Below are 17,361 nucleotides of genomic sequence, written 5' to 3'. Positions count from 1 at the left end.
TATATGGTGGGCGCCAGCCAGGTTTCTCTCCTGGCATTTAAGATCAGTCAAAAAAGTCCCCAAAACACACCATACAAGGATGAAACCTAAAATAGTACCACCCTTTTTAAATTAAATCTCATTGTGTTAACTGGAACAACAACAACGGGGAAAAACAACACATGCAACAAAATCATCAACCATAAATTAAGGAGACCACAAAATAGGTTCTTCTTTTGAAAAAATAAAGTTTAGTTCAGTTTTCTTCAAGCAAAATCAGTTCACTCAAATTATAGTTCTTCAAAAATAAAGTTCAGTTCAGTTTCTTCAAAATAAGACCAGTTCATTCATTTCATAGTTTTTTCAAAATAAAGTTTCTCAAAAAAAATAGAGAAGAAAAGAAAAAAAACCGTCAGTTAAATGAAATCAGGGGGAAAAGAAAAAACGTCAGTCAGTCAGGTATTATTGTCGGGTTTGGATGGGTGAATGACGTCGTTCTCCAGCTGATTTTCCGGTTTATATCTTTGTGGGGGGGGGTTGAGAGGATGATGAAGGGATGAAAGGTGACGGGAGGCAGTTGCGGAGTGGTGACGGATGCGGTCGACGAAAAGAACAAAACACGGACTAACTGCGTGGTTCTATGTCGCGCACTGAGCCTTGCTCCGGTTCTTCCTACTCTCTCTCTCTTTCTCTCTCTCGAAATGACTCCCGGAAAACACTTCTCCCGCCGGCTCTTTCAAAGGGAAACGAGCGTCGTTACTAGTTCCGGTTCCGGCGAGCGTCGGCGTTACCCCGAAATTTCCGGGTTGTCACAGTATGGGAGGAGCGACGCTTGGCCCTCCCTTTATCGGCCAAGGGCAAGACAAAGAACCAGGAAAGCAAAAAGGCTTTAGGTTTCGTTTTTTGGGTGGGGTTGGACAACATTATAAGAGCAAGGGAATCCTAATCAACCCGCTGGACACCTGGAGGATCGGCATTGATCTGGGTCGCCTACCTGCTACAGGTAAGCGATGGAATGATTGATAATGTGATATTGTTTTGCTCATTAGAATATTATTGTGTGTGCACCCGAAAATAATGCAACCACTTTTGTGGTGATTTATTTTTAGAGAACAAGGGGAAAAGTGATTTTCTTTTATCCCCAGGATTTAATATTATGTGTAAGGTTAATTTTGCACAATGTATTGTGTTGCAGACAGGTCACTACGTTTTGTTTATTTTATACCGAGGTTTATTAATGTTATTCATTTTATGTCTAGAATCACCACAGATTAGATGTTGCTGCCATATAAACAGTTAAGAACTGCTGTAATTTGCACTATATACAATTATAGTAGCCCTGATTCACATAAGTGATTATGTGTATTGAACGAATTGTAAAATTGATACAGCTGTAAATACATTTGTGAGATGTGATGGACTGATATGAATCAAGGAACTATGTTGCACTAAATATAGTTATGAAGAACTGAAACGGAAACCGACACAAAGAGTTCTGTGTTGAATATTTGAATACAGATTAAATCTGGATGAGGAACTGAGCGCTCCGTGTCCTCATTGCTGCTGAACTTTACGTTTCCACATGAAGTGTGCTCGCACGTAAGTAAACAGCAGAGTGGATTTTATGCCTCACCTGACTCTCATTTCCTAAATATTTGCTTTGGACACTTACTTGAGTCTGGTATTATCAGTTTAATAACTTTTTTCTTCAGTTAAATGTAATGATAATGATTCCAATTTGCAGTGGTTGACTTGAAACATAATTATTTGTTTACCTTCCAGTTGCTGTCCTTGGTCATGGATGATTTTGTTCGTGACAAATTATGTGAATGGGGTCTCGGCAAGTGGATAGACAATTTTGAAGGTAAAATATTACCATCCTTGTTTTGGGGGGGGACACAAATACTATACAGTGTTGACCAGTCAGCTGGGATCAGCTCCAGCCCCCCCGCGACCATGAATACAGGATAAGCGGTAGACGATAGATGGATGGACAATACCAATTCTGAAGCATTTACAGTACTAAAAAAACAAACTCCAACGTTGTTATTATTGACAAAGATGATCTCAGCGCAAGCAGTGTTGACATCAAGACTAAAGAGTGATGATTAATTCAAATGCAATCAATATACATTGATACTATTAGCTCTGTGAAGTTCTAATGCTGAAAGAACAGCTGAACCCACACCTATTTCAGTCCATGCATAATATATTTTTTTTCTTAATTTTGAAACTAATTCTTGTTTTCGCATGACTCGGATTGAAATAAAATGTATGTTTTTTTTAATTGCAGCTGAAGCCATTGACAAAGAATGTCTTTACTGTCTCAAAAATGAAGACATCACTTTGTTGATCCCAAAAATTGGTCCAAGGGCAAAATTCAGGGAAAGCCTCAAGTTGTTGAAGGTAATATTCTCTACTGTGAAGACAAGCATTTATTATTCACAGAAGCATAAACTTCTGTTAAAGTTTTTCATGATACATACAGATAACGGAATAAACTGTTTTCCTTTGCCTCCAGGAGGAACAAAACCCAACACACCCAACAAACCCAGAAACATTTGATTCTTCTGTTCAAGTAAGTTGAATTGACAAAGAAATATATTACAATCATACATATTCTTCAACTAAAGGGTTCTGGTCACTGGATCACAGTTGTGATCACAGTTGTTGAAGGAGAAAAAAGGGATGCTGATTGTGCTCTCACTGCTTCCCTGGGGTTCACCAGACTCATCCCAGTCTGGAAGAGAACATTAATGCAGGTCTGTTTTCAGTGTGTGAATTGTAAAGATGTGTGTTCAAGCCGGCAGCACCCTGTTTAGACGACAAAACACCTGTGTGAATGTAATTCCTTTAATTTGTGCGTCACATGTTCGTTCTCAGGTTTGTGCGTCCACCAGCAACACAAATGAAGGTGAGATACACAATATCTTATTGATTACACATCGTGTTCCATTTCAAAGCTATAACCTTGATTTGTTTAATCAACTATATTGAGACCCTGTTTTAATATTGTGCCAGGCACAATAACTGCTCTCTTCCCTTTTTTTCCTTGCATTTTAACGGGCACTCTAAGGAAAGAGAAAGGTGGATCTTCAGGGGGAGGGCAACGAGATGGAATCTCCAGCTAAAAAACGGCGAACTGACAATATGGACAGATCATACTCAGGTATCTGTAATACTTTCCATGACAGCAACAGACAACTTACTATAGGGTATCACATATGTATGCAATGAAATGTTTTACTCGTATACCAAATCTTATCAGGACAACTCAAACAGTCATCACCATGCATGTTACAAATGCCATGAATATTTATTAAACTGCAGGTATCCATAGTAACACTACATGCTTTGAAGAAAATAACTACTGTGGCATTTAACTGGAAGGTGGCTTATACTGTGCTAAGCTGTGGTATGAGCCTGATGAACCTCTGAACAGTGTTGGGAGTAACACGTTACAAAAGTAATGCATTACGTTTTGCTGTAACGCGGTAATGTAAGGCATTACAAAAAAAAATTGGTAATATTTTACTCAGTAAATCTCAGTAACGCGCGTTACAATGCATTTTATACCCGAAATCAATTGGTGTGTTTTCATACAAATTCGCCATCACCGCGAGATCCACAGAGGAGACAAAAATCCGCGCAAATGTTTACTTCCTCACTGCTAGCGATTGAGGAGAAGATGATGGCAGCAGCAGACTCTACATTCGCCATCGCGAGTTGGGCATACGCTCCACTTTTGGAAAAGTGTGAAAGCCGGTCCGTCTACACTATGTTAATGAATCGCTGTTGTTAGCGGAGCGGCTCCCGGTCGGTCAGAGCGCAGTCACACCGCGGATCAACAGCTGAGGGGCGGCGGAGCCTCCGGTTCTCCCTGTCGGTTTTTAACCGCTTTTATGTCTGCGTCATAACGCTTTTGGTGCGAGTTTAAAACAGTAGGTTTACTTCAAAACGTGAGCGTCAGTCGCTGTCAGAGCGTTTATGAACAGTGTTTTAGAGCTCCCCTAAATGTCTCGGGTAGGCTTTCAGGTAATTTCGCAGCATACAGCGCCTTACGGTTCATTAAAAAAGACGTACGGCAAATCTGGAATGAAAAATGTCACTGTTATTTCATCCCCGAATCCCATTCATGAACACAATATCTAATATCAGTTAACGAGTCGTTTTCTGTTTCTCGTTTTCCGTTTTTAAAACGAATAACAGGATACGAGTCATTTACCGTTTTTCGTTCTTTTATTTTGAAGCGAAAAACATCACATCCTGCTGTGTAATGAGCTACATTGGACACAAGAAGATCTATTGAGAACACAGAATCCATATTTCCTTTTATTTTGGCGTAAAGTAATGCAAAAGTAATGTAAAAGTAGTGTAATGCCTTACAATTCAAAGACAGTAATATTGTAATGTAACTAATTACTTTGAAATGACAGTAACAAGTAATAAATAATGCATAACACTTTTGAAGTAACTTGCCCAACACTGCCTCTGAAGCATCATAAATTGACTTGTCAGAGAATTTTTCTCTTGTACTTTACATCCTTTTCTTCCTAATTTTGTACTAGTCTAGACATCTTATTGTGCAATACCTGTTACTTGATACACAGGTACATAGCGTCTGCTGAATTGTTCTGTACTTTTACTCTCATAGGAGAAATCATACTGTCTGATGTGAAAAACATCATGAAACATGTACGTCAGAGGCTACCTAACCCGGACAATAAGCTCAGCAATTTCCTTAAGTAAGTTATACGTTTATTAAATGTTCCATATTTTGGGCAGGGTTCCACTCCACTCAAATCAAGCCACCTTACCCCCAGGCTAACTCAGAATAAGAGTGACACCAGTTGCATCAAATGACAAAATAACATGACTCATCATTTGTGGTTTAGTAACAATGTTGTGGAACCAGTGGGAAAAAACAGTAAACAGAAGTACTGAGCCCTGCGACATTATGAAGCCACAGAATCTGAGCAAATCTGCACAGCATTGAGTACTGATTTTGCTAAATGTTGAGTGCAGATTTTAAAAAAAATTCTCTGCATTTTCAATGTCCTTGTATCCCTTGATTTCTTTCAGAAAGCATATTTTTCTGCAGCAGTGAAGAAAGCTGAGCAGTTTCATGCGTTTGCTTTGTCAGCTGTGTTTTGATGAAGTGGCAACCCTGATTTTGACACATTCTTTCAGTATTAGTGTATATTTCAAATGAATCAATTAACACATTTTTAAACTATTATACAACAGAAATAAGATCAGTGATTTGGAGACAGACCAGAGGGAGTTTGTCGGTGTCTTTGGCAGAACCGGGGCTGGAAAGAGCTCTTTGATAAATGCTGTCATTGGAGTGAAGAATCTCTTGCCGTCTGGAAGAATCAGCGCATGTACCTCAGTCATGATTAAAGTAGAGGCTAACATGGAGAACTCAAATTATGAGGCAGACATTGAGTTCATAACAAAAGAGGTAAAATGAGCTGAATATGTTTGTTTACTTCAATCTATTTGAATAGGTAGCTGCAAAAATACAGTTGTTGATTACACAACATGCCATTTCATTTAACTACATTAAATATGTTTTTTTATTTTATTCAGGAGTGGAAAGATGAGTTGTGGTCCTTGCGTAATTTTCTTGGTGATACTGTGGTGGAGGAAAATGATCAGGAAACTATCGATGATTGTCAGGAAACTCAAGATGATGATCAGGAAACTAAAGATGATTATCATGACGCTGTCGACAAGCTATCAGCGCTGTATGGAGAACAATGGAAAAAGCCACAAGAAAACCTCATGGATGACAAATATTTCAAAGAGATCCCAGAATTTCTTCGTTCCAATAAAAAGTGTTTAAAAGGTGAATCTGTAAGTAAAAGTAAAAATCTTATATATCTTCATAGAAAGCATTCTTGTGGTTGAAGTTGAGTTTGAGCATATAAATGAAAACTTCTTGAGTTGCCATAAAATTATTTTCTTATTCATTGCAGCCCAAAGAGCTATCTGCAAAATTGGTCAAATATACAAGAGACTCAAAATGTGAAGAAGGCAAAGATGTAAAGAGGTGGTATTGGCCACTGGTGAAGTGTGTGACTGTCAAGGTGCCTGATAATGATCTTCTCAAGCATGTCACACTTGTGGATCTTCCTGGAACTGGGGACTGTAACAAGAGCAGAGACACAATGTGGAAAGGGGTACTTATCACAAGCAGTTTTGTTTATTACTATGTTGATTGCAAACTATTAAATTGTTACACTGATAATTATTTATTCTAAATTAACTTGTGGTTATGTCCCTTCAGGTTGTGGGAAAATGTTCTACTGTGTGGATTGTGACTGATATCAATCGAGCAGCAGCAGAGAAAGAACCCTGGGAGATCCTGGAGAATGCCTGTGGCTTCATGGGAAACGGTGGCGAGTGTCAGCGCATTCACTTTATCTGCACCAAGTCTGATACAATTGGAGATTCAGATGATCAGTAAGTGATTTAAGATGATTTAAGATGCCAGTAGTACACAGTTATAAATATAACGTCCAAATTAGACACTTGACACATTTAGCAGCCGAGACCGCAACAGGAGTAAACGCAAGCAAATGTGCAGATGATATTGTCACAGCACAAGTAGTACTGTTAACAATTATAAAAAATAAAAAACAGCAAATAAAATACAAAATAAAATCAAGAATATCAAAGAAATATAAGTTACAGTGCAGTATAAGAAATTAATAAATTGTTTTGTTCACTGAAAGGCAGCGGCAAACAGAAACAGAACATTTTCTCGAAGTTTGTTCAAGATATGTCGTGCATGAAAAACTGAATGCTGCCTTTCCATGTTTAGTACTGACTCTGGGGACACAGAGCAAGTTTTCCAAATCCTGAGACATAAATCCTTTAATCCTTGATATATTCTTTAGGTGATAGTAGGCTGACTTCGTAACTGTTGAAGTTCAGGTCTGAGTCCATGACTATGACTAAGTTTCTGACTTGGTTTGTTGTTTTTACCATTACCGTGTGGCAACATCTAAATTAGGAACTAACAAAAGTAGTACTTGCATCAATGCTTTTGCATTTTGTGTCAGTGTAATCCAGAGAGTCTTTTAAACATTTATTTTAAGGGAATTCCTTTAGAAATCAACAACTGCATATAAACTCAATACAATTAATTAAACTAAAATAGCAGTCGCTAACATTGTCTCTATGATTGCCAAATTACATAGTACTTTCCAGAAAACTTCCTAGGGAACCGCAGACCTGTTACAACAAGTGTTGCACTTTTCAATATCAATGGTGGAGTCATACAGGTTTAAGGGCCCTCTCACACTAGGGCCAGTTGATCACTACCGTGCTGAAGCAGGATTTCCCCTCTCCCATGTCCCCCGCTGGCCTGCACTCACATTGCTCCAAGTCCAACCTGGCCTCTTGTACATACGTCTTCACGTCATAATACGACACAGGCATTGTTTTTACGTAATTTCCAAGAAGTGCGGTCTCAGTCATTACAATAGAGAACAACACAGAGAACATGACTGCAACTTTACTGACAAGTAGCTGCTCCACATATTTAAAGGAAACACTTGACCTGCATCAGAGCATGTGAGCGGAGCGTGTGGGGAGGAGAGCAGAGTGGCATTTTTATTATGAAAGGACAGAGCGTCGCCCTATGTTTCACTCCAGTACCGCTCACACCATGATTCTGAAGCATGCCCATGCCCAACACAGAATCCATCTGTGTCTTGTACAGTCATCAACAGAATTTACAGTTAAAATGTAAAATTATAAAAAGCTTGATATCAGGGGTCGAAGCACACCTCCTTCAACCCTGCCAGGACCGAGGAAGTGTACAACAAACGTGCTTGGACACACTATGGGTTGCCTAGTGTGAGTGCACCCTAACAAAGATCATTTTGACTTTTATCATTTACTATTTACCTTTTTATTCTGAAAGTATAGAAGAATGTTGGAATTTGAGGTTTCAGTTCTCTAAATACTGTATGAGGTGCCTCTTTAGACAAATCTTTTTTTTATAGTTCTGCAGCTGATGTTTGTTCTTCAATAATAAGACAAAACAAACAAGCAAAGCGAGCAGTGGAAAAAAAATTCAACCAACAAAACATTTTGAAGGTGAGTTTTACAGACTGACAAACATTTTATTAGGAAGATTTTTTACAACTGCAAGCCTGCCGTAAAATCAAACCTTTTTCTTTTTAGAAACATTTCAGTCATGAATGTTTCAAAGTGTTCACAGTGAGCTCCAAAGAGTTTCTGAAAAAGAAAATCCTAGATCCGGAGGATACTGGTAGGTAAAGTCTCCACATATGAACATATGAACTCTTAGTTACTTAGTTTACTGTAACCACTTTAATTCAAACAAGAATTGGATTATACTTAAATGGAATTTAAATATGTATGGAAACTGCTTCTTTTTTTTTTACAGAAATACCCGAACTTCAGGAATTTCTGCGGGAACTCAATGACTGTTACTCAGAGACATTAAACTATGTGTCTGGAGCTCATGGGATTGTCTCTCTGATTCAAGGGGCGAGCCGAAGCATGGTAAGAAATAAAGTAATACATCTCTTTGATTGTCTTTAATCATCATTGACAGAAAATCATTACATGACCTTACATGTCGGCCATGCATACATTTTAGACATCCAGGTAGTTGATTTCCTGAGTTACCGGTATGTTGTGTTTGTGTTTGTTTTCAGGCTGATGAAAATACAGCTGTGTGCTCAACCCTAGATGCAAAGCTGGGGAATCGACTTAAAAAAGTCAGGCAATCCTTAGAAATGACTCACGCTGCCTTTGAAACATGCCTCAGTGATGGGGTTGAAAAATCAAAAAGTTCATGTGAAAAAGTCTTGAAGTCGGTCTTACATCCTGTACGTATTTGAATTGCAGCTACGTCAAAACAACCGTTTCTGCACTTTATATGAATGTGTTAGAAATGTTTCTGTTTTGTTTCAGAATAAGACAGGACGTGGTTTCCACAGGATATTGAAGTGTGTAGTTGAGAACAATGGCACCTACACACAAAAAAACAAAAAAAAAACAATTAATCTCAATATGAAGTTGGCTTCATACCTGACTGACAGCATTGATGAGGAGTTCAAGAAAACCTTCCCGTAAGAAATGAATTAATAAAGACATAAAACCCTGTGCTGGCTGATTTTACAAACCGGTCATGGTAAGCTTTGAACGCTTTATTAGGCAACTGGACATTCTTGAGCCATCCAAGAGATTTCTTTAGTTCAGAACTGATAAAGCTTTCAAAGATTATACAGTTATACATTTTATATATATATATATACAAACTTGTCAATGCTACCTTTATGAAACATGTTTCAGAAATGAAGGAAAATGTGGACCATTCAACGGGGTCATCAATGCATTTTCACTTGACACAAAGAGCATGATGGGAGAAATGAACAAAGATGTCGAACTGCAACTGATATTTCTCGAGACAGAGGTAAAAGGTAGAATAGAGGAAGACTGACCTCAGTGGGGGGAAACATACTTTAAAATACCTTATTTTTATTACCTCTATTTTTTTTAAAATATGTTGATGAATGCTTTATATTCTCTCAAAGGAAGAAAAAATTAAGACAAAACTCAACAAAATCATCAGGGATCGCAAGAAAATGATCTACAGTTGTCTGACAACAACAATCGAGGATGCCATGCAAGTTTGCTATGATGGTGAGATATCATGACATATAAATGCTGACACTATGATAATACACATTTGTCATCTTTTTTGACTGTGCTGGAAAATGTAATTGACAAAAGGTTTCTATTGTAGAGGCAAAGAAAATTTCAGGAGATAACATGCTGAAAAACCAGAGGGAAACTATTACGAGGCATGTTCTTGAGTCAAAAGACATCATGTTTCAGCAGGCCAAAGACGTTGTGATGAAAGAGCTGAGGGCCTTGACGGTTTGTTACATTTCATAATGATTTGTATAATGATGATGTAGTAAAGCATGTTGTGCTGCTCATCATTATCTCTAATTCTACGCAATATTTTGCTGCGACTGATAAGTGATATAGATTTTGATGCTAATTAGGAGGAGATCCTGAAGAAATTGGAGGAAACAATGCAGGAATCAATCAATCTGTCGCTCAAGACAGATTGTGTTTCAATCCCAGGTAAAGGGAACGTTAGGAAATATAAACACGACTGTCACTAATAATACTATATATATTTGATTGAAATGAAAAAGCCAACAAATATCCAACTTTGTAATTATTAGATCACTTGTTGTAAACAATATGTTTTTGCTTTTTTAGATGTTAAAGAGGAGCTGGAGTTGGTGAAGGGCCACCTCGATGCCCTGAAGCGAATCCAAGATGAAGAACCAATAGTCATTGAATAAATATATTATCTTTGTCTCACCGGAGAGAAGCTGAAAATCTTTTATTCTACTGTGCAGAGAAGGTTCATCGTCATACAGAGTGCAAGCAGTCTGGAAGAACAACGGTTACAGAAAGGGGGCCATCTTTATAGTGCTCTGAAAGTGAGATGTGGGAGTGGCGGTCACACATGGGTCAACCGTTATCTGTGCTTCCAGGTCTAAACAATGTTCTGTTCAGACACACACTCTTTCTCTCTCCCTTCATCATGCAAACACACGTACAGTTTTAATGTGTTCATCGTGTACAAATGAGTCATTATACATTTGTTTAAAAGCCTTATACAAGAGTCCCAGATTCTCAAGTGACCTGTCCCAGATGATCACATTCAGGCAGAATGTTCTTTTTGGACACTAAAAGCTGATGTCTTCTTCTGGCATGGTTAGAAAACATAAGGATTACTGAAAGGTATGATATGTTGATTTAATGGGTAAAACAGATATCTGAATGAGTTACAGAAGTCAAAATTGCAAAAAAAATTACCTGAATTCACCTGTACATACTGTTGACATAGATTTGAGGCTTTTCAAACAATGATCTTTTTTCTTTCATGTTCAAGAACGACTGCAACTACTGCAAAATAATGGTTTAGATATGTGTTCATTCATATAGAGAAATAGATGATAGAGATAATAGTATAAACAAGTTGATCTGGTTTGATTATTTACTGAACAATTTCTGTTTTAATCTACACTGATTCTTAACGCGTACATGTGTATATGTAAATGTATGCCATACTGCCCAATAAACCTCAATAAAATAAAATTTTAAGTCTGTCATTAAATCTTTGATTTCATTTGTGTGGTCATGTAGTTAACAAATTAAATTTACATTGCCCAGATGCTGTTAATTCCCAAATCTCCTGGTATACAGATGAGTAATGTCAGTTTGGCTTTTGTCCTTATAATGATAGTCCAAACATGTTCAGCAAAGTATGTTGTTGTTCACTTAGGATTCTTGGCAATGGAATGTATTATGCTTGTTTCAAAATGCCACTTACTGAATGGAACATGCAGACACACAGATGGGCAATAAATAGGGAGGGGCATCGTTAAATACTGCTTATCACTTTTTCACTGTAATAATCCTTCCATTCTTAGTCAAGGACATTCAAATAATTTCAGAATGTATTCTGGTCATAAAAAAACATGACAATTTGTCATTTTAAATAATAATAAAAAAATATTATTAAAAGAGAGTACAGCCATGTCAACAAAAAGCGTCAACACCCTGACGCAGAAGTATCAAGGCAATGTGGTATCGCAGTGAACTAGTGGCTGTACCAATTAATTGACAATAATATGTGCACATAAATATTCTTTAATTCGGAGTCTGACACTTATTCTTGACATGGACAGTGGACAATGAGGGAAAACCTCAAGAAAATGTGCCGTGCATTTGACACGGTCTCAATAACTTAGCTTAACTCAGTGTCTGCTGTGCATCTCCTGCTATGTGAAGCTACATTAATGTAACAGCAAGCCCGTGTGTCATCAAATACATTCATGTTTCTTTTCATTACGCAATGATTTCGGTCAAATGTTGAAACACCTGTTATATCTCAGATTACTGTAAACTCAGTACAAGTTAGTAAAGAAATAAAGCACAAGAAGGGAGTCAAAGCCCTTTGACAAAACTTGTCTAAGTTAAATTATACTTGCTTACTCTTTTTTCAGGGAGACTACATGACTGTCAGCATGAAACTGATGTCTGTAAAGCACTAGATGTTTATGTATATGCATGCTGAAATGTTATTACTGATAACAAAAGGTGTAGTTCTTAGGCACAGATAAAATGTTACTTATTCCCCTTTCACTCTGACCTTCTAACTTGCATTTAAATATTTGTTTTTCTTTAAAATGGCAAATTTGCCAACCTTGTCATTAAATACTCCAGACTGTATCGAGCTACATGAACGCTTTGTGTTCGGATCAGCTGTTTTCAGCGAGCTACAGCAGTCAAAAACAACGATGTTGTGATGATGTATATCAATGAGCTCAAGTGTGGTAGTGAATACAATCATTTGAATAGCAGATGGTACTATTGTATTAGCAGCACAGAGTGAAGGATCAGTGGGTTTGTATACAAATCACTAAAAGTTCAAGTTCACAGGTGAGAGAAAGTGGCGCCACCTGTTAACCCAGAGAGTGCTGCTTCTTCAGGCTGTCTGAACGCCTCACTCTCTCCTCTGGGGTCTTTCTGTACCAGCTCCTGGGAAGAAACAACCACTGTCATACTTTGCAGACATTAAAGCCATCGGACAATGCTTGTCAACTACAACAGAGGGAACCCAACAGGCCAATAAACATTTCCTCGCTCGTGGAGTGAGGCAGGCAACCGCTTAGAAATGGTGTTGCAGTGCCTGAACTTGTTTGCCTCAAAGTTAGTTTCATTTCTGGATAAAGGGTTAGTATTTGTTCCCAGTTTGGTGCCAGCAGAGTCTGTTTTGGGTGTGTGTGTTATTGACTAACCTGCGGTTGATACCAGGCAGTTATTAATGATGTTGTGAAATGTATGAAACCGTTCGCACGCACAAACTGCTTTACTTTTTTAACTATAATCTACATGATAAACATGAAGGTGAGTATTTATGTGTATATATGATAACCGTATGCATATTGAAGTTATAGAAAAGGGGTATACTTCTTCCTACTTCATTTTGGACATGTAATTGTATTTATTTTGTTTATTGTTTTATCTTCAAAGAAATTGCAGTTTGTGTGATATGCGATGGCAAAATCATGCAGTTATGGGAAATGAGTACAAGCTCACCCCTGGCGGTTCAGCTGACCTGGGAAAGGAGAATTCTGGCCTTGGCTTGGCTTCAGGACTCTGGGAAAGGAAGAAAGGATGTCATTTATCCAGTAAATAAAGTGTAACGCACAAAACCAGACAATGTACAGCACCTCCTAGTGGTGGGGCTCTTTGGCTTCTGCTGCTTCTTCCTAGCCATTGCTGGGGATTCACCCACCCTAAAGGAGCAGCAAATACATCTAATAAAAACAAACCCACTTCTGATCACTGGATATTATCAACAGAAACCAGATCTCATCTGCAGTCTAAAGGCGGGTCCACACCGGACCGAAAATCGGCGTCTTTGAGAGAGTCGGCGTCCGTGACATGTCTCCTTGGTGTGGTCGCTCGAATCGGCCCACGTCGGCGTTCATTTCAGCCGATTCAAATGTGTAATCCGCCATTCGAGTCGGCCATATTAAGTAGCCCGACTTCATTTACCAACGCGAGTCGGGCAGTCGGTGCGGTGTGGACCCGCCTTAAGGCTATTTTCCTCTTTCCCATCCAACCTCTTTTTCCTGTCCAGAAACCTCTGTGTGGCAGCAGACAGAACTACTCTCTCCTTGGGGCCCTTGGCTTTCTCCTTTTGACACAGAAAGGAAGGAACATGGTTGATGATAGAAGTACTGGCACTAACAGCATGAGACGAGGCAGGTTACCGCAAAACTGTTTCTTCACAAAACAGGAGCAACAGATGCCATGTTCGTCTGATTAAATACAGATATGTGATTTCATTCCGGCCTGCATTTTCTTGCATTTATATTGTCATTCAGTGATGTTGCTTTCCAAGCTAATTTTGGACAAGAAAATAAAAATAAGTTCACTACACAGTCCAGATGCTGTTAATTCCCAAATGTCCTGGTATACAGCTGAGTAATGTCGCCCCTTCGTCCACCGAGTTGCTGAGGGCTTGTGGGGCCGCGGTAGCCTCCACTCCCACCTCCCCATCTGAACCCTCAGAAGCACCATCTGAGGGTCCAACTTATCAAGAGTAGGAGCCTGTGTAAACTCATCCATGTCAAACGTCAACCTATGCCTCCACACACAGAAAACTACCAACCAACAGTACAATCAGACTAACCTCCACCACGTGGGCGGATGCAGAAGATCCCGGACAAGCCCCCAAATTATGTTACGCCCCAGGCTAGCGGAACAGGCGCACAACATAAATGAGGCAGAGAACGATGTTTCGCAACAAGAAAAGCTTTAGTTTATTGTGCACAGCTCAAAGTGAACAAAGGTGTATTGTACAAATGGTGGACAAAGTCAAAACAAAATAAAACAGAAAACAAACTCCCTAAACTAACAAAAACAGGAGAAAAAGGGGGATCAAAATAAATGGCAGTTACACCCTTACTGCTTCCTAACAAAAGAAATATTTAAATGCAAAATGTGCTATGTACAAGGTGAGTAACTAAGACTAGTGCCGAAGCACAGCAAAAATGGTCAGCCCAGCTCCGTAACTAACACACACAGAGGATAACAAAAACCATGACGATTAGTTGAACTAGACAAAATTTGAACAAAACTCAGATCAACAGCTCACGAAAACGAGGAGGAAAGTCACACTGCACAGTGACAGCCCTCGAATGCTGTCTGAAGAGCACTGCTATTTCAAACTGGACCGCTCCTTGAAAGCTTGTCAGGCTGCAGCTGCTGAGGACCAGAATCAGGCTGAGATGGTGGGAGCGCTCACTCAAGCCCAAGTTATGGTTCCGCGACGACACAACGTAAGGGGGCTTGCGGACCCCTTACGTCCTTGCGGACCCCCCTTACGTCCAACGCAAGGGCCTGACGTGCACCTCCCAAAAATCCTAGACGCGCGTCGACGCGACGCAACACCGACGCAACACCAACGCAACACCAACGCAGCGGCATTGGCTGTGATTGGTCCGCTAACTACATCTGCTGGAGACCGCTTTCCGGTTTCCACTCATAAGCACCGCCATTTAAACTTTTAATAGGCTACTTTTATTGTTTTCACCTCATTTTATTGTTTGCACCTTGTCGCTTTTGCACAAAGAAATAAAACACCAAGTTCTGAAAAATTGTGGATGTTTAAAGCCGGAAAGTAAAAAAATAGGCTATAACGAGGCTAACGACGATATACGCCAAGAGTCTCGGCCGGTCGGTCAGTCTTTACAAAAAACACAGCGCCCTTTACCGGTGTGGCATTGAATTGCATTTCGACACGAAAACCCAACGCAGAACCATCACGGTCTCCCAGCAACTGCGTGGCCATTGCATGGCCAATGCGTGATCACTACGCGGAAGCATAACCGGGCCTTCAGGCCTAAATGGCAAAGACTATCGGCTGGGGGCCGTAACAGCAAGTATATGAAATAAACACATATATTGTAAAATAAAGTATCTACAAGATATTGTATTGTATATTGTAAGTCGCTTTGGACAAAAGCCCTAAATGTAAATGTAAGATATATTCCACCCACCATTACAGCCACCTTAAACAACCAATAAGAGTCCCCAGTGCACCAACAGAGATGAAAACTGAAACTCTCAACTGAAATTGGCACACTGGCATATTTGGGAAGACCTACTGCACTTGAATGTTCTGTACCTGCACCCGGAATGCAGCAGGTACACTTTTCAGATTAAGATTTTATATTAAAACGTGACAAACTCACTAATATGGAGATATGTGCACATGGGACACATTTACCGAATGGGATCTCAGTGACTTGATTTGAAGGTAAAGTACTGTTTCTGCTTTGTTGGCATTATCTTTGCACATTATTTTGTGAGGGTTTTGATAACTCGCCTTAGTTGACTGCATGTAATTAGATGATCTCAGGCAGGACCCACCAATTTTCCCATGGCACTTTGAGGCAACATCTGATACAGATTGTTTCAATGAGATGGTAAGAAGTTAAACTGTAACGCTCCATTCGGACTGGATTTATTTCTCTAGTGGTGGTGGGGGTGGCTTTAACATTTTTATTTTATTTTATTTTATTTAACCTTTATTTAACCAAGAATAATCCCATTGAGATTCAGAATCTCTTTTGCAAGGGGATCTTGGCCAAGAAAGCAGCACAGTACATCCACATTTAGACAACATCAACAAAAGAAACATAAAAACAGCTAAAACAATAACAGCAAATCGCATCAATACATTATAATCACCAGCTGCGTTCGGTAAGAGAACATGTGCATTCAGTAGTCAAATAGTCCTTGATCCTAGCTTTAAAATCTTCCATACTTGGGAGATAATCCAATTTAAGATGACTCTGTAATTTATACCAGGACGAGGGTGCGAATGCTTTGAAGGCACTTTCCCCAAAGACAGTCCGTGTACGAGGAATAGTATACATTATCAATCTATTGTGCCTGAGAAGACAGCTTCTGGTGTTGACTTTAGGAACCAAGAGAGAACACAAATAAGGAGGCAAGTCACACATTACATGCAATGGTCAGAGATCTTATTCCCTTCTACACTTTTTGTTATTATTTTTTTATTTTTTTTGCCTTTTTATTCAGATGGGACAGTGTCAGAGTGAAAGGGGGGAGAGAGAGGGGACAACACGCAGAAAGGGCCATCAGTGGGATTCGAGCAAAAGTACTAAAACCATTGCAGGAGGGAGGGCGAACGCACTGAAAATGAGAGTTTGTCTCTCCTCATATACGCTTCAGGGGTGAACAATGAACACAGTAATCAGAGGCCAACAAGAGTATAATTCAGTGATGTCAAAGCAGACATTTTACCTTGATGAGATACAGGGATGTTCTCCCTACCTGCAGAGGCCCTAAACATTCTGTTCTCCCAGAGTGTGCAGGATGAGTTTGAATGCTGGGAACACACAAAACTGCAGAGGACGGGTCAAAGTTCCAATTTCCCATAAAACCTCAGTAGTTGTAACTAATTACATATTTCCATTACAATGCTTTTGTACTTTTGCTTGAGTAATAGTTGGAATGCAGGGCTTTTAATTGTAAGAGAGTTTTACACTCTACTTTTCCTTAAGTAGAGATCTGGCTGAGTATTGCCACCAGTGTTAACATTAGTTCATTGAAATATCAAAAGGGTTTTCTTTCTTTTTCGTTCTCCCTCCATCATCAGTCTCATAATATTTGGGACTACAGTCAAAGTTTCAGAGTTTAAGCTCCAGCAAAAAGAAAAAAAAACATTGTCTTCCTTGTCATGTTTCAGATTTGTAGGACTCAGTT

The 17,361-nt window shown here is 39.2% G+C and overlaps 1 protein-coding gene and 2 long non-coding RNA genes across 3 annotated transcripts in view; 1 reads left to right on the top strand and 2 right to left on the bottom strand.

Moving 5' to 3' along the window:
- Positions 1-846: 846 nt before the first annotated feature.
- LOC311031250 (nuclear GTPase SLIP-GC-like) lies at positions 847-11,157 on the top strand. Its single transcript, XM_084037439.1, has 22 exons — positions 847-982; positions 1,498-1,578; positions 1,762-1,843; positions 2,273-2,385; positions 2,501-2,557; positions 2,863-2,893; positions 3,056-3,148; positions 4,634-4,724; positions 5,227-5,443; positions 5,572-5,838; positions 5,961-6,164; positions 6,272-6,447; positions 7,998-8,091; positions 8,179-8,266; positions 8,405-8,523; positions 8,679-8,852; positions 8,938-9,095; positions 9,319-9,439; positions 9,561-9,669; positions 9,773-9,906; positions 10,038-10,119; positions 10,261-11,157. The coding sequence occupies exons 3-22, from the start codon at positions 1,777-1,779 to the stop codon at positions 10,344-10,346; spliced, it is 2,481 nt and encodes an 826-aa protein (XP_083893565.1). The 5' UTR covers positions 847-982; positions 1,498-1,578; positions 1,762-1,776; the 3' UTR covers positions 10,347-11,157.
- LOC311031268 overlaps positions 8,388-17,361 on the bottom strand; it is a 29,886-nt gene continuing 20,912 nt past the window's right edge. Inside the window, exon 2 of the long non-coding RNA XR_014599054.1 lies at positions 8,388-8,591. This is a non-coding gene — a long non-coding RNA (uncharacterized lncRNA). The remainder of the gene's footprint in view (positions 8,592-17,361) is intronic.
- On the bottom strand, positions 11,605-13,771 carry LOC311031267. The gene is made up of 4 exons (XR_014599053.1): positions 13,686-13,771; positions 13,290-13,355; positions 13,156-13,215; positions 11,605-12,594 (listed from the first exon to the last, which is right to left on the bottom strand). It is a non-coding gene; the product is annotated as an uncharacterized lncRNA (long non-coding RNA).

The sequence above is a fragment of the Eutrigla gurnardus genome, assembly GCF_963514095.1.
Source record: "Eutrigla gurnardus genome assembly, chromosome: 20".
NCBI lineage: Eukaryota > Metazoa > Chordata > Actinopteri > Perciformes > Triglidae > Eutrigla > Eutrigla gurnardus.
This window is presented reverse-complemented; position numbering and strand designations above follow the sequence as displayed.